Here is a 24502-nt window from a genome sequence, read left to right on the forward strand (position 1 = left end):
TTGGCTCGGCCAAGGCCATCAAATTCACACAAAAAAAACTTTAAGTGGATTATCCTTTTCCCGTTTAAAACCGATTTAAATAAAAAAAGTACTTATCTGATTTCTGATCCTGTCTCTCCATAGATAATTACCTGTAATAAAAGAAAACCATTAAGTTTGTATAAAGATACCTGATTCTCAAATTATAATGGATTAGGTACATACTTAATGGTAGGGGAGGAAAGTATGCTAAATTTGCAGTTACTCGAGCGTTATGGGACCTATTGGGTTGTGAAGAGTAGGTCTTAAAATCAAAACAAGTTGAGTAAAGTTTTCCATTTAAGTGGGGACTTTTCATTTTTTAACTTAATTTTCCATTTTCTATTTATATCTATCCTTAATTCGAAAAAATGTCTCGAATATCTTATTTTTACGTAAGGAATCCAAATCTGCAATAAAAAATGGGGGCTCCTATTTAAGATTTTAAAGTAACCCCCCACCCCACCTGCGTGGGGGGTCGTATTTGGTGTCACTCGATAGATTTTTCAAAAATATTAAATAGGTACGTTTATTTTGCAGTTTTTCGATCTGATGTTAGTTTCGCGAAATATTGCGGGGTTTCTATTTAAAAGTTTAAATTTACTCCCACTCCTCTCCATGGGGGTCGTGTTTGGTATCATTAGATAGATTTTTGGAAAATATTGAACACGTATTTTTTAATTTTTCGAGCTGACGTTTATTTATCGAAATATTCGCTTTTTTCTCGTGAAACTTTATGACTCGCCCATTTCCTTACGCCACGCTCAAATCGTCAGATTTTTTAAATATACACTCTTTTGCATGTACTTAACTTACCTTATCTTAATTTGGCGATTTCGAAGTTTTTCTAAGGATAGATTTTTTTCGGGCCCCCCTTCACGAACTCTCCTGTATTAAGATCCCATATGGTAGTGGTACACCTACAGTGTACAAGTTTTCTCCCCATGTGATATTCTCCTTTATTTTCATTATGAATTTGTCTAATATCACTGTATTTGTTTTTTACATCAACTACGGAATGATCCTTCACACTGCTGTAGAATAAAATACTGCTCCAAACAAAATTAATTTTAAAAATGAATAACCATTTTCAATTTCGTTTCAACATAAAACTACATCCTCATCATATTCTAGTTCAATCAGAGAGTGCAGCAAGCACCTCCACCGGTTTCGAAACTTATTAGTCTCTCATCAGGAGGCACATATGCTGCTCTCTCTGACCCAGCTAGGACAAACCCCAGCGTGCAGTCACGGATTGCAACGAACGAAATGGCAGGGATGCCCTAGCGGCAACTGCTAGCAAAAAAAGACTAAGTTTTCAATCTAATAGCACATAAAACAACATCCAAAAATGTTACTCTACATCCTACCAGATTGAAAACAATGGGAACCTTCTCTGGTAACACCTCCAAAATAAATTTTATTTTTTTAAGGAAATTATTAGTCCTGTCGCCAGTGGGAGTACAACGGCCTCCTTAACTCAGATGGACTTACCCAAGTTTTTTTATGTATTTTGACCCGTAGAACACGAATTTTTTGGGTAACAGTCGATCCGGATGTCGATAAAATTGATATAAACAAAGAACTTGAGGAATCACATAACAGCGATTTTTCGCAAAACAAAACATTTTTTTGTATTTTTTGGGTCATTCTAAGCAAAAAATGTTTTTTCAAGTTTTTTCGTAGGATGCATAGTTTTCGACATAAACGCGATTGAGCTTTCAAAAAATCGAAAAATTGCAATTTTTGAACCCGAATAACTTTTGATTGAAAAATAAAATAGCAATTCTGCTTACCGCATTTGAAAGTTCAAGTAAAATTCTATCGGTTTTGATTAGTTTCATTGCTAAAAATTAATTTTTTTATTTTTAAACAAAGCTATAAGCACATAGTGATTGAATGATGTTTTCAATGCATTTCTCATTTGAAATCGAACGAGTAGGCGCGCATACATACAATTTTTACTTAGATTACGTACATTAAAACGCATGAATTGGGCACGGGAAACACTATGTGTTTATGGCTTTGTTTAACAAATAAAAACTTAGTTTTTAGCAATGCAAATAATCAAAACCGATAGAATTTAACTGGAATTTTCAAATGGAGTAAGCAGAATTGCTACTTTATTTTTAAATCAAAAGTTATTCGGGTTCAAAAATTGCACTCTTTCGATTTTTTGAAAATTCAACCGCGTTTATCTCGAAAACTATGCATCCTACGAAAAATCTTGTACGACCACTTTTTGCTGAGAATCACCCAAAGAATACAAAAAAATGTTTTTTTTGCGAAAAATCGCTGTTATGTCATTCCTCAAGTTCTTTGTTTATAACAATCTTATCGACATCCGGATCGACTGTTACCCAAAAAATTCGTGTTCTACGGGTCAAAATACATAAAAAAACTTAGGTAAGTCCATCTGAATTAAGGAGGCCGTTGTACCCCCCCTGGCGACAGGACTATATGAACGCATGAATAATATTTAAAAAATGGTGGAGGTTTTTATAAAATCCTTTATAAACTGAATTACAAAAAAACTTGAGTATTGGTAACTAAAAAAATAGTAGAATAATGTTGAGAGCACTTGAAAATAGAATAACTGCATCAACTTGCCATACTTATAGCGAAATAATACACTGGACTGCTTTTAACTATAAAAACGTCAACGCTGACATATAGTATTTGATACCTACCGCAAGAAAATTGTACGTCAACGTAGCTCAAAGATTAAACCATACTAAAACTGCAGCAGTTGGGAGCAGCTACAACTACACACCTCTTGAAGTACACATTATGGTGTTCTAGGAATCTTTTATAAAACACGTTTTACTAAAACTGCAGCAGTTGGGAGCAGCTACAACTACACACCACTTGAAGTACACATTATGGTGTTCTAGGAATCTTTTATAAAACACGTTTTACAACAAAATTTATTTTCGGTGCGATATGACATACCGCATGTTATTGGTGAAGCGATAACTTTGTTTTGTATACATTTTGCTTGTCGTAGCTACATTAAAAGGCGTAATCCAAGCCATGGATAGAGAGAAAAAGCAGTCAATGAAACCTATTTTCGAAGTATGTTGTCACGATATTATCAGTAGTAATTGCACAAGAGCTCTGAAATTATTGAATTTTTCCTGAGTGACACTTTGACAGTTTTAATTTCACGAGCTGAAGGCGAGTGAAATTATGTCAAAGTGTCACGAGAGCAAAAATTCTATATTAATTTCAGAGGTCGAGTGCAATTTGTTGCGATTATTTCATGAATAAAACTGTTCAAAACCAAAATTTTATTATAATTTATTTATGTAAGTACCATTAAACACACAGTTTTTATAAATATTTGACGATTGAAAGTCATCACTTTTATAATTTTTAAAACATTAATTGTCATTAATGTCACTGAATGTATTTTTTCGTAGCAACGAAGGGCATCTGACGTAATATAATTAGCGACGGGTAATTATCAAAAATTATCGATTTAATTCAGATTTCTGTAGCTTTCTATTGGTCAGAATCTCCTATGAATGAAATAATCAAAACAATCAGGTTAAACTTTAATATACCGGGTGTCCACTTATATTTTCTCCCATTTTAACTGCTTATAACTTCTAAACGGCTCAAGACAGAAATATGAGGTTTTCGCTGAAATGTTTTATTTTAGTAAAAGTTTTGTCTGAATGGATTGAGTTTTTTATACAGCGTGTCTACTTAAGTTGGAAACATATGGGAAACTTTTTTATTATTAATTTTACGAAAAAAAGTTATTCTTTATAAAAAGTTCTGCATGCCCCACAACCTAATATTCAATCATCAGATATCAAATTTTCTCAATATTATACGAGGTATGTCAAAAAATATGAATTTCGGTCAAGGATAAAGTACCCTTATTTCTCTCAATATCGAAAATTCTTATGATAAAAAGTTGTTTGGAATTAAAAACTAAGATCAAATATGCAATTACATGCTGCTAGTTGGAAAAACAAAATTTCTCAAAGTTATGGATACCCAACATCGTTTTTAATTATTACAAATAGGATAACTCGTTTATTATTCATTTTATGACAAAAAGTTATTCTTCATAAAAAGCTTTGCATGGTCCAAAATCTAAGACACAACCATGATATATCAACTTTTATTAATTTTATACGAGGTGTGTCAAACAATATGAAATTCGCTCAAGATTATAGTACCTTTATATTTCACAATATTTCAATTAGAAGGATGTTATTGCATATCGAAACATAGTTTTTAATTCTAAACAACTTTTTTAATAGCCGTTTTCAATATTGCGAAAAATAAAGGTACTTTACTCTTGAATGAAATTCATATTTTTTGACATACCTCGTATAAAATTAATAAAATGTGATATCTGATGGTTGTATCTTCGGCCTTAGGACATACAGAGCTTTTTATAAAGAATACCTTTTTTTCGTAAAAGTAATAATAAAAGAGTTATCGTATGTGTAATAAATAAAAACGAAGTTGGTATCAATAAATTTGAGAAAAATTTGGAAAATATTTTTTTCCGATTAGAACCATGTAATTGCATATTTGATCTTAGTTTATATTTCCAAACAACTTTTCATAATAATAATTTTCGATATTGAGAGAAATAAAGGTACTTTACTCTTGAACGAAGTTTATATTTTTTGACATACCTCGTATAATATTGAGAAAATTTGATATCTGATGATTGAATCTTAGGTTTTAGAGCATGCAGAACTTTTTATAAAGAATAACTTTTTTCGTAAAATGCATAACAAGAAAGTTTCCCATATGTTTCCAACTTAAGTAGACACGCTGTATAGCTTTCAATTACGAAAAAAAAAAATGCCGGATTTTTGAAAAAAACTTTGTTGACTTTTTTCTAATGGAACACACAGTATATTTTTTGCAAACTGAAGGAACGGTCATTCACCTATCCAGCGATATAAAGTTTTTTAAAATTGGTTGTCAAATGACTGAGTAATTAATTTATTTTTAAAATGAGAGGTGCAACGTGGATATCACATAACTAAATAACATAACTAAGCAAATTGATATTATGTTATGTGATTTCCACATTGCATCTCTCATTTTAAAAATTAATTGCTCAGTCATTTGATAACCGATTTAAAAAACTTTATATCGCTGGATAAGTAAATGACCGTTCTTTCAATTTACAAAAAATAAAGTGGATGTTTCAATAAAAAAAGTCAACAACGTTTTTTTCAAAAATCCGTCCTTTTTTATTTAAAAGCGATATAAAAAATTCAATCCATTCAAACAAAACTTTTACTAAAATAAATCATTTCAGCGAAAATCGGATATTTCTATCTTGAGTCGTTTAGAAGTTATAGGCAGTTAAGAAGGGGGGAAAATATAAATGGACACCCGGTATATAAACATTACTGGTATACAAATTTTCGCTATTCTTTTTTATTTCTTGCCATTCTTTTTTATTTATTGCCATTCGTCTTCTTTTATTTCAAGTGGTTCCTCTTCCTACTAGCAGTTCCCTGTTTTTTCTCAGGTCTTTTTAGGGCTTCCCCTCTTTCCTTTTTTCCGTGTCTTGTCTTCCCGTACTCTTCTAACGTGTCGTTGGTCTTCCATACGTTGGAGATGTCCCCACCAACTTAGCTGAATATCGTCTTGTATACATTCATCTTGGTTTTCAGTGAAATTTGTCTTTTTCCTATCAAACCCTTGTTCATTAAATAGTACGTTTTCATAGATTTTTCTATTCTGGAATTGATTTCCTTTTCTTCATCTCCTGAATCCTCTATCTTAGTGCCCAAATACTCAAACATGTCAACAATTGAAATGCTCAATTTTTTATTGTCTCCTATCTTCATTAATTTTGTTTTCTCTTTGTTCAGAATCAATCCATATCTTTTTAGTGTTTCATTCCAGATTTCTATATTACTTTGAACGTCTTGTTCACTTTCTGCAACTACCATCACATCGTCCGCGAATGCTCCTTCCGAAATCCTCACCATTTTTGTATATTTTTGTAAACTTTTTTTACAAAAATTTACAGGATAAACTTTAAGAACCGAAAATGTCAAATCGAGTCTGCTGCTGCTATCGAAAAAGTAAAAGATAAATATGTATCAGTCTGCAATGTAAAACGGTTTAGTTTTACTCTTTTTAAAAATTTTCTATCCAACTTCACCCTACATCCGGAGTTTTATATACATACATAATCCCGTACAAAACCAATAATCTGATTATTTCTAGCTCGTCGTTTTTGAACACGTTTCATCACGCTTTATTGAATTAAGGGAGGTAGACGTCATGGGAATACGATGATGAAAAAATAATACATGTGAATACTTCTGAAAAATAAAGTAAAATGATGAATTGCTTCTGTACAGGGGGGTACAGCATAAAGAATAAATCGAATTCAGTTCAGAATTCGCAAACAAATACAGAAATCTTTTTTATTTGTTTGACTATTATTAAACTTAATGTAACAGGAATTAAATCTACTGTTTGGTAAATAGTATAATAATTTAGTAGAAATGCCAGCAACATTAAATATTGCAGATAATATTGAAATTGTATTAACTGTGGGCAGTTACACCTAACACCTAGCGTGACGCCTAGCGTGACGCTGCAGAAAAGAGGTTGGAACGGAAGGACATAGCCAGACAGGCCAAGACCCATCCAAGGTTATGATGCCAAAAGAAGAAGAACAAGAGCTAATCACTAAGGATAACTTGACAAATCATTTATATAACTTGTACTCAAGCTTACGCTTGTACCAAAGCCTGAACGTATCTCCGTCAGCAATCAGAAAGAATTGCCGAAAGACAGAATACAACCGTTTGTCAATACCTCTCAATGTTTGTCGCTGATGGTCAAAAAGGCCTCCAATTTATTTACATTATTCCTTACTTAATAACAAAAGGTCAAATAAATGAAATCGATGAAAGGTGAAATAAATGAATTACAACGAAATTCACACATGTTACCAGAGAACGGCAGTTCTCGCCAGTGGCGCACACCCACACCCCCTACACGCGACACTATACAGGGTGAGGCAGATAACTGGCCTATTAGAAATATCTCGAGAACTAAAGGCAGCAGAATCATGAAAATTGGAATAAGGGGGTTTTGAAGGATGATCTATTAAATGAAAATATTTTCATCTCTTTGCAACTTCCGGTTATACCGGAAGTTGCTTATAACTTCGTTTTTTTAAATGGGACACCCTGTATATTTTTACATTTTTGGATTCTCTTCGATGTCTTCTTTCTTAAAATATAAGGTTTTGTAATATTATACAGGGTATTTTAAAAGATAATTACGTTTATTTATTAATTTTGTAGCAACATTCACACCCTGTAGAATTGTAGTAGTTTGACATCTAAAACTCTACTTACGTTCAAATGATTTTTAATATACTCTGCTATTGTTAAGAATCATTAGTATAGCTAAGTTTTTAATTTTAGTATACAGGGTTGGTCGAAACTCGGAATGAGTATTTTCTGAGTTTTCTTAAATGGAACACCCTGTATTTTAGTATTGTAATGAAATGATATTTTATGGTACTTTTTTATTTCTTAAGCATTCCCTATACCTAACTGCTTTAATTTGTGCTTAATTGTTAATCGCACCAACAATCTTAACCAAGTAGGTATTTCGATAGCTAAACCATTATTGGTAATTTTAAGGACCAGTCTGGATTAATATGTATTTATTTCTGAAAAATTATTTGGGATTGAGTATTTTCACGGCCAACCTAATAAAATTTTACGTATTTTTTGTTGCAATTAATGTTTAGCTTGAATCACCAATAACTCACAAATTAAAGCAGTTAGGTATAGGGAATGCTTAAGAAATAAAAAAGTACTATAAAATATCATTTCACTACAATACAAAAATACAGGGTGTTCCATTTAAGAAAACTCAGAAAATACTCATTCCGAGTTTCGACCAACCCTGTATACTAAAATTAAAAATTTAGCTATACTAATGATTCTTAACAATAGTAGAGTATATTAAAAATCATTTGAACGTAAGTAGAGTTTTAGATGTCAAACTACTACAATTCTACAGGGTGTGAATATTGCTACGAAATTAATAAAAGAACGTAATTATCTTTTAAAATACCCTGTATAATATTACAAAACCTTATATTTTAAGAAAGAAGACATCGAAGAGAATCCAAAAATGTAAAAATATACAGGGTGTCCCATTTAAAAAAACGAAGTTATAAGCAACTTCCGGTATAACCGGAAGTTGCAAAGAGATGAAAATATTTTCATTTAATAGATCATCCTTCAAAACCCCTTTACTCCAATTTTCATGATTCTGTTGCCTTTAGTTCTCGAGATATTTCTAATAGGCCAGTTATCTGCCTCACCCTATATACAAATAAATTGAAAATTGTGCCAACTTCTACCTTAAAGTTCAGGAAAAGACTCACCCATTCATATGTCAACCATCCATTTTGGTTCAAGGGTGTGGATTTTACGGTACTTCCTATTTAGGGCCTGTTTTTCGTTCTCGTCCCCAAAACTCACAAAAACTTCGAAAATTTAAGTCCCACCTTTGCGACTTATAATAGTACTGATCATTACCTTTCCAATGCATGTCTAAAATCGGTTATACCATTCAAAAGTGACCGAGCTCAGAAATATTACTTAATTTCTATTTAAAAAAGGGAAAATGTTTGTGGATATGTATGTATTTATGTATGTGACTTGAAAAGTTAAACCGATCTGAATTTTTGAAGATATTCTTCTTTAGCGGCGAATCGATTGAGGGTAAAATTTGATTGATCCCCGCGCATGCGCACACCGACAGTATGGTATTAGTGGTTATACGGGCTCTGATTGGGTGTTGAAATGATCTGTCAATAATTGTTCAATATGGAGGTTATCGGTAAACAAAAATATTGTATAATATTAGTTTTTATTGATGTGTGGACAGAAATAACATCAAATTTATAATTATAGTGACTTTTTAAATAGTTTTGAAAAGCCGCAGGTACGTAATTCTAAATGTTTCAGTTGGAAATACCTATCTATTTGGAAAATGTAAACAAAATAATGTAGTTACCTATTAGTAGGCAATGCTTTAATTTACATAATCTGATTACGAACAAACTTTCTACAAATCTTCATCTCATATATCGTTTTCTTGCTCTATATTTTGTTGTATTTTATTTCGACAAAAATCAAACTAATAATTTTATTAAATTCATATAAATTTATGGTGTAAACGTTTAGTTTGTGTATATTCCCACATGACGTACACGCGAATGTGGTGCAGTTTGAAATGCCGTCAACTTTCGTACGGCGCGGTAAACGTGAAGTGGGTTCGAGCCCCAAGCAAGTTATTATTTTTTTATTTTTATTTTATAGATTTTATGATTGTAAGTATATTATTATATAATTTTTGAAGATATTCTTCTTTTTTGAAAGTGGTAGATAAGAAAGTTGGTTTGATTTTTAAATAAAATAAGTACAAATAACCTTTTAAGTATATTTACTTGGTTTAAATTACCTATATAATAGAAAAATATCTTCTTACGTGCGTACAAAGTACACACACATTTTTTTTGTGTTTGAAGAGGGGGTCAGGGTCGATTCAGAACCGGTGTAGTTTGTGACTTTTGACCACCCATAAGCCAGCTATAGGACTTGGTAGGAACAAAACGGCATATTTTTTGGGGGTATATATCTTCGGTTCAAGAAGAGACAGGAGAATCGAGAATATACCAAATCAATAGTGTTGAGTTAAGCTTTCAAATGGTGTTTAAGCTGTCAGGATCAGACATACACACAGCTCAGTATCGCCGAAAAACTGAAAAACTAAACTTTGAAAATTTTGGTTTTTCGACAATTACTCAAAATTTTAAACTACGAATTGCGCCAATATCTGAGCGTTTGTAGAAGTACTCTAGACGAATCTGGCGGTGTATACCTCATATCCGGGAAAATTCGAATTTTTAAGTTATAGGCTTCATAAGTATGATCAAATCTATTTCCTATGGGAAAAACGGTTTTTCAAGCTCAATAATTCCTGTAATAGCTTCAGATATCAACTTGACCTTAGATGTATCAGATACTACTTGTGAATACGTTTCAAACTCATGTTTAGTGATCAAAATCGGTTAAGCCGTTTAGAAGTTATGACAAAGTATAATAAAATTAACGATTATTCCCGAAATGGTTTTTGTAGTTGTAGTGGTTACGACGCTAAATTTGATCTGGCAACGGGCAATCCGAGTTCATTAACCGGCCATCCCAATATTTTTTTAATCTGTTTAGAATAGAAAGAAAATCTAGTGTACATTCGATGGACACTAGATCATTTGGGAGATAATGCGACAAAGGCGACCATTTATAAAGCTTAACGTGTAATCGAGAAAAATTGCATTTAACTTCATATATTTAATTTATAAAAAACTTTGAAAAGCTCCTGATACGAGAATAAAAATCCGCTAAACGCCGTAAAAATGAGTGGCGCATACAGTATTCCAGCTACAAAAGATCTGATGTGAATATTACGTGGCGCGAAAATGTATTTTCATCATGTAATTTGCACGAAAGAGTTTCACAATTCAAACTGTATTAAAGTTACTCTTTCGTTTTACTTCAAATTTAGCAAATATTTGGAAAAATAGTTTAAATTAAAACTAAAATTTTATTTTGCATCAAAATGAAAATACATTTTCGCGCCACGTAATATTCATATCAGATCTTTTGTATACTGAATTCGCTCTACCGAGATTCACTTTGACACATTCGGAATAGGAAACATACAACACATAAATTCCTACCTCACACTATTTACTGCTCAAATCAACTTAATCTTTCATTAAAAAAAGAAGAATTATTGGAAATAGTGGGAGTGTCTACTAATCTCATAAAATTTTGTGGAGTTTTTTTACAAAATATTTTTATTTTGTACAATAAATAATTTTCTCATTTGTTTTCAATACATTATAATGGTGAAAATAAATAATTATTGATTGGCGTAAGGTTTATGTTATTTTTATGTCTGTTTACTATTAATAATATTGGCTATGAGCAGGTGAGTTGGTTGTGTAGTAATTTTCAGTCACTTCTACAACTGAATTTCCCAAAAAAGAAATTACTAACGTCAGTGTCAAAGTGAGTCTCGATTGAGCGAATTTTACGGCGTTTAGCAGTTTTTTATTCTTGTATATAAGTCATGGGATCAAAACTTTATTGTATTTATTTTATGAACTATAAAATAACGTTTTTTTCACAGAAAAACGTTATTCTTTTGACAAAAGAAAGGCATTATATTGAGCGAATGACCGCTTTAGAGAAAGGGGATAAAAATACTCAAAGAAGCGTTGAAATAAAGAGTTCCTGTTCTCAATATCGCAATTCTGTGTGTGAGTTTCGTGCGTTTTATTTTAGCATATATCGATCCTATGCGAAAATCGAGTAAAAAGTGTTTTATGCCAAAGACCGTATACTCTGGGCAAATTAGAAAAAAACGAGGAAAAGTTACCATCAATTTTATTGCTGGAATCGAATCTTATGATTGTATATGTTAATAATATAGGTATGCAAAGTCCACAGAGAGCGCATGTTTTATAGAGCGTATGTTTTATAAACAAATTAGCGCTCCGAAATCGTGTTTTTTTTTTTTTCAATTATTGCTCTGGAACTTCGAAGATTTTAACTTGAACCAAAAATACCAAATTAAAAATTAACGTAATTTAATTTTGCATAGATATATTTTTTTCACGAGTTGCTTCGACAAAAATTGTAGGTAAGCAATTATTATTTATAAATAATTATTAAATAACTTGGTGACATAAAAGCTTTTTGGTATATATGAATTATATTTCCAGAAGCCGGTGGAAATTAATCGGATAGCTTAGCAACAATTAAATTGTTAATTGTTACACCAGAATAACTATGATTTTCGTATAAAAAAGGCACTATACATATCTAACGTACTTTACAGAATTGAAATTGGACTATTTAGCGGGCTCAGGGATATTTTAAAGTTATAAACAATTTTTGGCTTATAAACAAATAAAATATCTCGGAAACTATTAGATTCAATTAAATTAAGAAAGCGGTATTTTTCACAACGGTCGTTTTCATTGATTTTTGACATTTTTCACGCATAATACCAATAGTTTTTATTATTATAGGTTATGAGTCGCTGGAAGATATGAAAATTTATATCTAGAAAGAGGACCGAAATAAAAAGTTTATGGTTCAAAATTGACCATCCTATTGTTTATAACTTCGTCGCAAATGCCGGTCAACTTTAACCGGTTGTATCTCAGGAACCACTCATCGCAATTAAACTTTTTTTTTTTAAGAAGTGTCCTATCGGGTCCTTTCTAATACCGTTATAGGCTCTCTGAACGATGTCAGCACTAGGCTGTCAATGTACCTTGAAAAACTGTAATAATATGTATAGTTAATTCAGCCAAAGTATAGCCAAACTATACATATTATTACAGTTTTTCAAGGCACATTGACAGCGTAGTACTGACATCGTTCAGAGAGCCAATAAGTTCAGTTCTCATAATCTAAACTCTGCCATCTGAGGTTGTACCTTTAAATTTTACAACCAATATGGTTGATGTCATGTGATGCCGTGAGTTAATCTTTGAATAGTTTTAACATCCTTTCAAATTTTATAATATACTTTAAACTTCACAATTTTAAAACAACTTAAGGGTTTTTACCCATATATCTTGGTGGCTTAAAACATGTAATGTGACCTGTAAGTATAACTGCTTTCTATTAACTTTTTTACCTTTGTCAAAATTTAAAATCACGTTTGCTTTACTTAAATAGTTATACTTATTTTAGGTGATAATACTGATGATGGAATATTGAGTCCGAAAACGTTATGTTGTGATATAACTCTTTTTAAGGATTTTAAATATATCTTTTACAAGATAAGGTTTTTATTTTTTGTGATTTATGGTATACAGCCAGTTACAGGAATTTTTTCCTTGTGATATTTTTAAAGTTAATATCTTCGGAGTTACAGAGCAATAATTGAAAAAGAAACACGAATTCGGAGCGTTAATTTGTTTATAAAAAATAGCATACTATCTGCGGACTTTGCATACCAATATTATTAGTACCTATATACAATCATAAGATTGGATTTCAGCTATAAAATTGCTGGTAAATAACTCTTACGTGTTTTTTCCTAATTTTCCCAGAGTAAAAAGTGTTTTATGCCAAAGACCGTATCGTTCTCATCATGTCGAGTCGCTACTCTCTCCCTTTTTTATACTTGGAGGAACTTGTTGCTTTTCTTTTGGCCGCCTTAGTTCACGTACCAATATGGCACATTATGAATTTCCCGACGCAAAGGGGATCCCGTTACATCCTAGCTCAAATATTTAAAATTTATAGCACTTGAAATGCATTTATGCAGTACGGCATTTTCAAATTTACGATCTTTAAAAAGTAGTTGAAGCTTCACGGGATTCGGAAAAATTATTTGAACGTTACGGCACATATTTTAGAAAAATGGTACTTGGTTGTCATTAGGAACAGCTTTGCTGAACAAGTTTAAACTCCGCGGAAAATTCGGGAATAATCAAACAATTATGGCTAACTTTCACGTTTTGTGTAAGTATGTACTAAAGATTTAACTGTTTTTCTTAAAGCGAAAAGTGAAAAGTTTTATCATTTCAGTCGAGGTTGTTCTCGAGAATGTTCCTTCGCATACGGGGAGTTTAGCAGAAGAATTGTATTACTGAATATTTAATATTCAGTTCCCACTGGCGACGCTTACATGAACCCACTGTTACCATTGATAACAGTTCAAAATCTTGCAAATAAATATTTCATGACTACTATGAAATAATTCCATTTCTATTTTTTACCAACAGAAATATTTGTTAATAGTACCTAATTCAGTAAATAGCCAACTAGACGTACGAAAATACTAGCAAGTTTATGTGAATCCGTTAAACGTTATTATACGTTGTTACCACTTTTGCTTGTGGTTACGCAGGATGATCCACGCTATCGGTAGGGACTGGTTCGTTTCTGAAAATTTTGAAGGAGCGACGGCTCTAGCGACGGCGTGGGTGCGCTGTGTATCAGTAGGCTTTGTTGCCATTTTTTTTTGTGGTAACGTTAGTTTAGTACCTATTACAGATTACAGTGTACGTGCCTTTAAATATGGAAAAGTGACGCTGCGTAATGGATCAACTACTTGAGATGTCATTATCCTTGTATATATCTTTTTTATATATAATTTTGAAGAAAAAAATGAGATTATTAAAAATGGAAGACTTAAAATATAAACAATAGTTTTCAAAACAATGTTCTTTTTCCTACTTGTTTATTTTTATATAAATTGTATGGTAAAATAGTTTTGTTTGTTTATTGTTTATTGTTATACGTTATACCTATTACATATAATTTGGGAAAAGTGATTTGTTTAATTTTATCCCGCAGGATTGAAAAGAAAAACTTATGTTTGGGAGGTCCAAAATAATTTTTTTAAATAAGATTTTTCTACATCTGGTTTTGGTAACACTTTAGAAAAAGTCACGCGTCGCCACTGTCAGTTCCATACCTTTACCAAGATGTGTCCAGTGACTTCTAGAGATGATAAACTCAAGTACAATTCAATATACAGTATGGTACAAATGAAAGGAAGAAATTCGTTATTTCGTAAGCCGGTGACTTTAAGGAAAAATCCTGATCTTAAATAGAGTCAATTTTTATTTTTTGATTATAATACATTTGAAATATCTATTATACTAGTGACGTCATCCATCTGGACGTGATGACGTAATCGATGAGTTTTTTAGATGAGAATAGGGGTCGTGTGCCAGCTCATTTGAAAGGTTATTTAATGCTCTATTCAGTAATATAAACATTTTTATAATTATTTATACAGGGTGTCCAAACAAAATTAAATAAATTACTTGACGCAAAGTGTAGAATATATGTAATTTATTTAATTCAAAATACATTTTACTGCTGTCAGAAAACATAAATAAATGTTTATTTGCCAAATAAACATTGCTCTTTTGTTTAAACTAAATGTTCAAGCTGCCACCCACCTTCCTCTTGGCAGTTTAACACGTTGACGGACAGAACGTCTACAGACGTCTAATCTCGATTGATGTAATGTGACACAACGTCTACAGACATTGCATTTTCCCTATTCTACTTTGAAAAATACATAAATGTAGTGTCACAACACTTTCTTATACATTTGACGCACTGTCCGTCAACGTGGTAAACATTGAATTTAAGCAAAAAGAAGTTTATTTGTCAAGCAAAACTTTTTTATGTTTTCTGACAGCAGTAAAATGTATTGTGAATTAAATATAATGTTACATACATTCTTCTTTTTGTATTAAACAATTGAATTAAAAAAATTTTTGGACACCCTGTATATGGTGTTAATGTTTATAATACTGAATGGAGAATTAAATAACCTTTCAAATGAGCTAGCAAACGAACCCTATTCTCATTTAAAAACTCACCGATTACGTCATCACGCTCAAATGAATGACGTCACTAATATGATATATATGTCAAAAAATCATAATTTAAAAATAAAAATCGACCTGTTTCTGGATTTTCCTTAAAGTCGTCTGTTTAAAAAATAACGATTCCTTTCATTTGCACCATACTGTATATTACAACCCTTCCGTTTCGATAAAAATGAAGCAAATTTCTACAAAACAAAATTCATTAAAAATCTAATGAACATTGAAGGATCAATAATTAATCTTCTTCTTAAAGTACCCTCTCCTCAATGGAGGTTAGCTACTACAATTGCAAATTCTTGTATGTCTTACCAACCCCTCAACATATCTTAGAATTAAAGAAGATCCTCAGTAATGAGGAAACGACGAGAGAGAGAGAGAGAGAGAGAGAGAGAGAGAGAGAGAGAGAGAGAGAGAGAGAGAGAGAGAAAGAGATAAAGAGAGATAAAGAGAGAGACAGGTAGATAGAGAGAGATAAATAGATAGAGAGAGATAGAGAGAGAGAGAGACACAGAGAGAGAGAGAGAGAGAGAGAGAAGAATTTATTGAATTAATATGTAATGAAAAATATAAGTATATGACGAGGATATGTAAACTTAACAATCCTTATAAATACTTTCTTGAAAACCGTTTAAAAAAATCCTAGGTTTTATAAAAACTACGTATAATCTTGAATACAACCAACATGGATGTTAGTGTATGCTGAAAATATATACGTTTCGGAAAACGGGAAATAACCTTCCAAATGATGAATTACGGCCATAACAAATATGGACAGATTGATATTTTTACATTGGAACCCTTTTAGATTTCCAGACAAGTTCGGTAGGAATCCTGTAAATTCAGGAAATATTTTCTAGTTGTAATAATCAGAGAGAGTTAGATAAAATCACTAAACGTGTTGTAAATAAGAACTTCAACAGTGATAAACCACTAAAGACGAACAAGGACAACTGCTTACAACAGCAGAAGAGCAAACACGACAAAAAGATGTACTATAGCGAACTCATGACAGAAGAAGAAAATGAGCCGCCATTCCAAGAGGATAACGACGTAGAGCCAAATGAAAATTACCTAAGGATAAAGGAGGAAACTCCAACGAAGAAAGAAATAACTGAAGCAATCCGGCACCTGAGGAACAACAAGATAGCGGGAATGGACGATATCCCAGCAGAACTGTGGAAAGCGGACACTGAGAGAACCATGAGAGCTAATAGCACCACTATTAGCAGATATATGGGCTGAAGAAATCCTACCTACGGAATGGAATAATGGAATTATAGTTAAGCTCCCAAAAACGGGACGTACAGCTATGCGAAAACTGGAGAGGAATGACGCTGTTATGTTCCATAAATAAAATATTAGCATGTATTATTCATCAAAGTATCAACAATATAACAGACACAACTCTCAGAAAAGAACAAGCTGGTTTCAGAAGGGGAAGATCCTGTATAGAACAAATTTCAACGGCAAGAATCATCATAGACGAAATTATACAGAAGAGCCTTGATAATGGCCTTTATAGACTTTGCTAAAGCCTTCGACAGCATAAATGGACAGCCATTAAGTACACATTCGTCACGGATAGGTGCATCAAGAAGAAGAATTGAAGGAAATCTCGATCATTAGTAATGAAAAAACGGCAAGAGAGAGAGAGAGAGAGAGAGAGAGAGAGAGAGAGAGAGAGAGAGAGATGTAATGTATATTACGAGAATATGTAAGTAAATAGTCCCCATAAATACGTAGGTACCTCTTTTATAGAAAATTATGTAAACAAAATCGTATGTTTTATAAAAACTACGTATAATCTTGAATACAACCAACATGGATGTTAGTGTATGCTGAAAATATATACGTTTCGGAAAACGGGAAATAACCTTCCAAATGATGAATTACGGCCATAACGAATATGGACAGATTGACATTTTTACATTGGAACCCTTTTCGATTTCGAGACAAGTTCGGTAGGAATCCGGTAAATTCAGGAAATATTCTCTAGTTGTATGATATATCTCTACGTGTATGAATAACTTGACGGGAAATAAGAGTTTCCATTAGATTTCACAATAATCTTAAACACCGCTACAAAAAGCGCCATTTTCCTATGCATTCGGCATACATCGGTAGACAGTTAAATTACGGAGTAAATTGTATTTTGAGATGTAAGCTCGATATTTCTATCATTTCTTTTATTATTTTGTTACAATTGAAAAGTACTTCTAAATAAGAGACAAACACATTAGAAAAATAATTATTATATGTATATAAAAAGGAGATACAACAAAATAAGCACAACAACATGTGCATTGAAAGCTTATAAGAATGGAGTTCTGTGTTATTTACAGGTGAAGCTAGGTTTTGTCTCTACTTAGAAAGAAGAATAGTGACAGTGTGGAGAGGACATGCTTAACAAAAGAGACAGAGTGCTTAACACTTTCAGGATTGAGATATTCTCTATTGGCGCGCAAACAGGTCATATTACCCGTATGCACGGCAATGGTGAATATAAAATTCTTAATTGTATGTCAAAAAATGCGCAATAACTACCTCTTAAAACCCACCAAATTTCATTTGCATATCTCAACCGATTTTAGAGCAATAATAAAATCGAAATGAGTGAAATGAATGTCGACAACGAATCAAGTAATCTGTTAAATCAGGCACCCAGGCACCAGTAATCTAAAGTCCAAACGGGCGACGCTAGGAAAATATTCCAACTTATGGACTTCCAATAAGGACTTTAGTGCCTGGGTTAACAGATTACTTGATTCGTTGTCGACATCGTTTCCCGTTAAAGGTCAGGACAGGCGCGGATACAGGGGAGGTCAACGGTTCCATGGACTCCCTATTGTATTTAGTCTATAAGTATTTTTTATTATTTATTATTTTTTTCTGTTAACTCTAAACTTCAAGCCATCAGTACAACATTAAATTACACGACAGCCGCTTCCAAAGAATTGAAAGAAGCCATAAAATCTAATAGAACAGCCTTCTCTGAAAAATAATCTGCAGGCGTATTTGTTTGGGTACCGGTGGAACCATAAATAACGGAAATATTTTTCTCAATTCAAAGAATAACAAAAATGATATTTTAAAATGCAAATACATTACACTGTGTATAAACCTTGGAATCTCATGAAAAGTCACGTTTCAAATTAGCGATACAATGAAGATATAAAAATTTGTATTTTACTAGATATCCAAGCGTACCTACCCATTGATGGTAGAAAGGTTAATCTTTATGGTATCTAAAGAACGACCAGTGAGATTAATAGTCATGAATTGTCAATCAATCCTTTTGATACCGTAGGTATCTGGGATTATGTAGTGTATTTTATCCTTAGAGTAAATGTGAGTCGTATGGCTAAATCTGGAAAATATAATATTTGTTGAAGTAAGTCTGTCCCCCCCCTATTATGAATTTCTAGATCCGTGTCTGGGTGAGGACCCTGATTTTTGACCCTTCGCTTCGTTATCGATCATTCGCTATCTGTACACTCTACAGATATAGATAACGAATGATCGATAACGAAGCGAAGGGTCAAAAATCGGGGTCCAGTCTAACCATCCTTCGGTGTAAATATTTGAATATATATATACCATCTTCTCAGCTCGTTCTGGTTTAAATCGATCTTCTTGCAAAGCCTCTGAAAAAGGATAGATCCCGAAACATGGTGTCAGAGGATGGCAAGAGACTCGATTTTAATCAAAACGCAATCGATTATTTTCATTTTTGTGTAATAAATAAATCATCAGTTTGTAAGAAAAATTTCAACACCCTGGAAAAAGATTAAAAAAGGTTTGTAAAAAAAAAATTAAAGTTTGTCGCACACCCTGAATTGATGAAAAACTTGGCTAGTTGTTAAAGTACCTAGTTTTTTATTATCCAACATAAGCGATTGCATTAAAAAAACAGAATGTGAAGAAAACATCAGACTACAGTTGGGTTTTAATTTCAGTATTTTATAAATGCTAGAATATTTCACAGGCTGTACTGAACTTTGAGAAAAAAACACAGTTTGATAGGTACTCCCTGTATACAATGACAGTTTACCTGTCCAGCAACAATATTATTACAGCGATATTGTTAAAGAATCAGGCTACAACATATTAAAAAAATCACTTAAATCGGACAACAGGTTTAGGAAATTCGATACATTAAAAATGGTTCTTTTTAAGATCGTGCGTTAATTTCTTGAAGTAGTGTATTATATTTTACCAGTACAACTTTCAAAATGTCTAATGTTTTTATTTTATTTTCAGAAATCTCAAAAAAATAAAGGTTTACTAACAAGAAAATTCAAGACTGTCGACGAGTCCCGCGCCAACCGATAAGTTCCCATAAAGTTATTTAGGTTAACTAAGTTTATCGAATTAGGTTCCTGTAAGGGTAGGTAATTACAAGTAACAGTGCCGTGCGCTTTTTGATCCCTCAGGATCACGTGATAGTCCTTGCGTCCCATTTTTAGTGTTATTCAGGAACCTCTGTAAAAATGTATGTTCTTCCAAAAGTTTTATTGCTTATAATAAATTTTACACATTCTCCTATTTTGTAATCATTGTTAATTTCTTCGGAGGTATCTAAAAGCTTTTTGATGGAAGAAATAAGATGAATCGAGATTTATTTAATTTGAGGAAAAGATCTTAAAATGTGCCTTCATTATAATTGGTTTTTAATTAACTTTTGTTTTTTAAATTTATCTGTAACTAACAAATTTTTGTAATAAATTCCTATTTTAACAAAACTTTTTTTATTCAACCTCTAACCATAATAACCACTGGACTCTATTTTTGGACCAATATAAGGCTACCCATCTTTAGTAACGTAGCTCCACCCAACATGAAGAATACAACAAAATTATGGATAATCGTTAACTATTGTTGTCAAGTCCACAACGACGTTCCCGATATTCTTGGAAACCGTCTTTGCCCCAGGTTACCCCCTGAAATTCGCTTAAGCGCTACATCATTTCAATTTTGACTTAAATGCCGTATGGAGAGAATAGTGGAAAAATAAGTCTGATCTGCATTACCATATTCTACTGGACATCACAGACAATCCTGACAGATTTTAACTTCTCTATAAGATTTGAGCAAACCTTAATTCAATCAGAACAAACTGCGGGGGATGCGCCGACTTCCTCTACACATGGGCTAAAGTTCTCTCGCCCACAACAGGCATTCAGACATCAAACGTCCAAAAATCTTTTCAGGCCATAATAACGATAATAAATATTATGGCCTGAATGTAATGGACAATGTAATAAAAGTTATACTGAAATTATGGCATCGCCTGAAATAAAATGTTCTGAAAGCAAACTGAGTCTCCGTTAGAATTTTCGGGTGAGAACTATTTCAGCAGGAACACCATTACAAGTTATAAAAATTAAGATGAAGTCTTGAAATCTTGGAAGACTTACAGGTAAGAATGTGGAGTTACTAGATGCGTTTAAAAGAAGAATAATACAAATTTCTTGCAATCAAGAAACTAGGTGGAGAGGACAAAGGGCGAAAGAAATAGGTAAACGAAACAAATTGTGATATGTAGGGACAAGTAACACTAGAAACGGAGTTGGTATACTTGCTGATAGTGAAATGAAAGATAGTATTAGAGCCCGTTCACGTGACAGGCGCTTAACGTGCCTTTTAATGACTTAAAACGCGCGTTAGCCTGTTAACGGTCTCAAGTAAAATGTATGTAGTTGTAATCGCGCGTTAAGCGCCTGTCATGTGAACGTCAGAACTAAGTCGTCAGAACGAGAGATATAATAATGCCAGTAACATTTGTACTTGAGAAGTATTGAATTTTGTGTGTATTTCCTCAAACTGGGCTGGGTGAGAGTAAAATAAAAGCTTTCTATGGAAAGCTCTAATAAAATACCGAGATGGAAGAATTAGTGTGAGTAATTTAACAGAAAAGCTGAGTTAACGGAAAACGTAACAGTTACGGTCACCAAAATAACAGACGAGGAAGCGATACTACAGGGTACTATTGCCTGGTGCTTAATCCATCCTGATGCTGTAGTGGAAGGAAATAGTGAAAGCAGTTAAAAAATTAGAACAGTGGAGGTAAGCTCTTGAGGAAAAAGGTTTATAACGTGGTAAAACAAAACAAGAGTATTTTGAATGTTCATTGAAAGATGGTTATTGCTACAAATAAAATAATATTATATTTGGATGGTAAAATAATTGTGAAAAGTAATAGTTCTAATACCTAGGCTCGGTATTACAGAGTAATGGGGAAATAGATATAGTACCCCAGGCTGTGGGTGAAAAATAGGTCGATTTCAGGATATAATTCAGGAATTTTTGAAACCTATCAGGTGTTGTAAAGGACGATGCCAGGAATAACTTCTACTAAAATGTAACCAAAAATATTGTGCGCTTTTTTTTTATTGCGATTTTCATTTGTTAAATTTGCAATTTTTAATGATTTTTAATTTTGCACCTTAGGATATTGATTTTAGAGAAAAACTTTTTAATAGAAAGTTGTAGTAAATTAAAAAAACCTACAATTTGAGGTACGGTAAGTTTAATTTGGTTAATTGGTTATTGCAAAACAGCTTGCGAAAGGTCCAAAATGGCCGTTTTTTACAATTGCATTATTTATTGTACAAATATTTTTTTTTATTTCTTAAAGCTTTAAAATGAAGATCTTTCAATTCCAAACATAAAAAAAATTGTAAAGCCAGATTAACGTATTTGTTGCTTAGATATTATAAATTGTTTATCCCATGAGGTCAAATGTCGAAGGCTATAACTTTTTGAAAAAAAAATCATATAGAACTGGTGAAACGTCTAATCTCCTTCTAAAGAGTTATATTTTCATATTCTGATGTAAATAAATGGGTAAAACATTTTTAAACCTCTAATTTTTGGGTTTGAAAATAAGGGGGCAAATTTCGTTTTGCCGAGATAATTGTTTTTTTTTTCTTAAGTCGTAGTGCCTTTATTTATAACAATTAAGAAATTATTTTACAGTCATTGACTAAAGAAAGACTTATATTATCTTAAAATAAAAATTATTATAAAATATAATTACATTTAATTATTAAAAATTAATTTAAAATCGGTTGCTTTTGCGAGCGGCCGAATTTTGCAAATCGCCCGGCTGGCTTCAAATCCGCGCGGTCGAAAAATTTTTACGTAACTTGTATTAAATTTTGACAGAATAAAATTTAATAATATTACCATTATAATATACAGTCTATTTACCACTGTATTTGTTTTTCTTGATAAACTTTTATATGTGAAATTTCATTTCGGAAGAAAATAATATTACAAAAACGATACATATACAGGGTGTCCAGAAACTCTACCGACAAACAAAGACAGGAGATTCCTCAGATAATTTTATGACAATTTAACCCAATTCACCTAGTCCGAAAATGCTTCCTAAGGGAGCTAGAGCTCTTTGAAGATGGCGCCATGTAATTAGTTTTTCTTAAATACCTCCAGAACGCTTCTATTGAGAAAAACGAAAATTGGTATACATATTTACTTTCCTGAAATGAATCGATTCCATCCATTGCGAATTTCTAGTACCGGTCATAGGCGTACGTTTTGGGTAGGGAAACGGTTATTTTATCGCATAACTTTTTTGTCTTCAACTTTTAAGCATTTTTGATACTGGATTATTAAATTGTGAGGTATTCTAGTACTAAAAGGTACTCTTACTTTAAGTCGATAGGATACACCGTTATCTAGAAAAATCGATTTGAAAGTTTTTGGTTTTGGGAATTTGAAAAAAAAAAGTTAAAAAAAATTAAAAAAAAAAAAGGATGTATTTTACCAACTTAAAGCAAGAGTAACTTTTAGTACTCGAATATCTCATAATTGAATAATCTAGTGTCAAAAATACTTAAAAATTAAAGACAATAAAGGTATGCTATAAAATAACTGTTGACCTACCCAAAACGGACGCCTATGACAGGTACTAGAAATTCGTCATTAATGAAATCGATTAATCTCTGGAATATAAATAAATGTACCAGTTTTCATCTTTCTAAATAGTTTTTTTTTAATCTTTTTTTTTTTTAATTCAAGGAACGAAAAATTTTCAAATCGATTTTTCTAGAAAACGGTGTATCCTATCGACTTAAACTAAGAGTACCGTTTAGTACTAGAATAACTTACAATTAAATAATTCAGAGTCAAAAATGCTTAAAAACTAAAGACAAAAAAGTTAGGCGATAAAATATACGTTGCCCTACCCAAAACGGACGCCTATGAACAGTACTAGAAATTCGCAATGGATGGAATCGATTCATTTCTGGAAAGTAAACATGTATACCAATTTTCGTTTTTCTAAATAGAAGCGTTCTGGAGGTATTTAAGAAAAACTAATTACATGACGCCATTTTCAAAGAGCTCTAGCTCCCTTAGGAATCATTTTCGGACTAGGTGAATTGGGTTAAATTATCTTAAAATTATCTGAGGAATCTCCTGTCTTCGTTTGTCGGTAGAGTTTCTGGACACCCTGTAGATGAAATATATAACTATATTTTTAATTTTTTCATTGTTATATAAATATAATAATAATAATGTTACTTCTTACTATAATATACAATATAAAACTTTTTCTTCTTGTAGTGACTATTCTTTTGGATTTCACATAAAAAAGTTTATCAAGAAAAACAAATACAGTGGTAAATAGACTGTATATTATAATGGTAATATTATTAAATTGTTTTCTGTCAAAATTTAATACAAGTTACGTAAAAATTTTCCGAGCGCGCGGATTTGATGCGAGCCGGGCGATTTGCAAAATTCGGCCGCTTGCAAAAGCTCCGATTTAAAAAATAATTTTTAATAATTAAGTGTAATTATATTTTATAATAATTTTTATTTTAAGATAATATATGTCTTTCTTTAGTCAATGGCTGTAAAATAATTTCTTAATTGTTATAAATAAAGGCACTATGATTTAAGAAAAAAAAAACAATTATCTCGGCTTCAGTTGGTTGTAGAAAATTTTAATTTTTTTATAAATCTTCGTTTCGTCTTTAGCAA

At 32.1% G+C, this 24502-nt stretch overlaps 1 protein-coding gene across 3 annotated transcripts in view; it reads left to right on the plus strand.

Moving 5' to 3' along the window:
- Window positions 1-20235, plus strand: part of LOC114324603 (anoctamin-10) — a 139016-nt gene extending 118781 nt beyond the window's left edge. For all 3 annotated transcript variants that reach the window (XM_028272470.2, XM_050644204.1, XM_028272469.1), the window contains exon 11: window positions 19754-20235. In XM_028272470.2, the coding sequence (XP_028128271.1) occupies window positions 19754-19825 (72 nt within the window). In that variant the 3' untranslated portion in view covers window positions 19826-20235. The remainder of the gene's footprint in view (window positions 1-19753) is intronic.
- Window positions 20236-24502: the final 4267 nt, after the last annotated feature.

This window comes from Diabrotica virgifera, chromosome 1 (assembly GCF_917563875.1).
Source record: "Diabrotica virgifera virgifera chromosome 1, PGI_DIABVI_V3a".
Lineage (NCBI taxonomy): Eukaryota > Metazoa > Arthropoda > Insecta > Coleoptera > Chrysomelidae > Diabrotica > Diabrotica virgifera.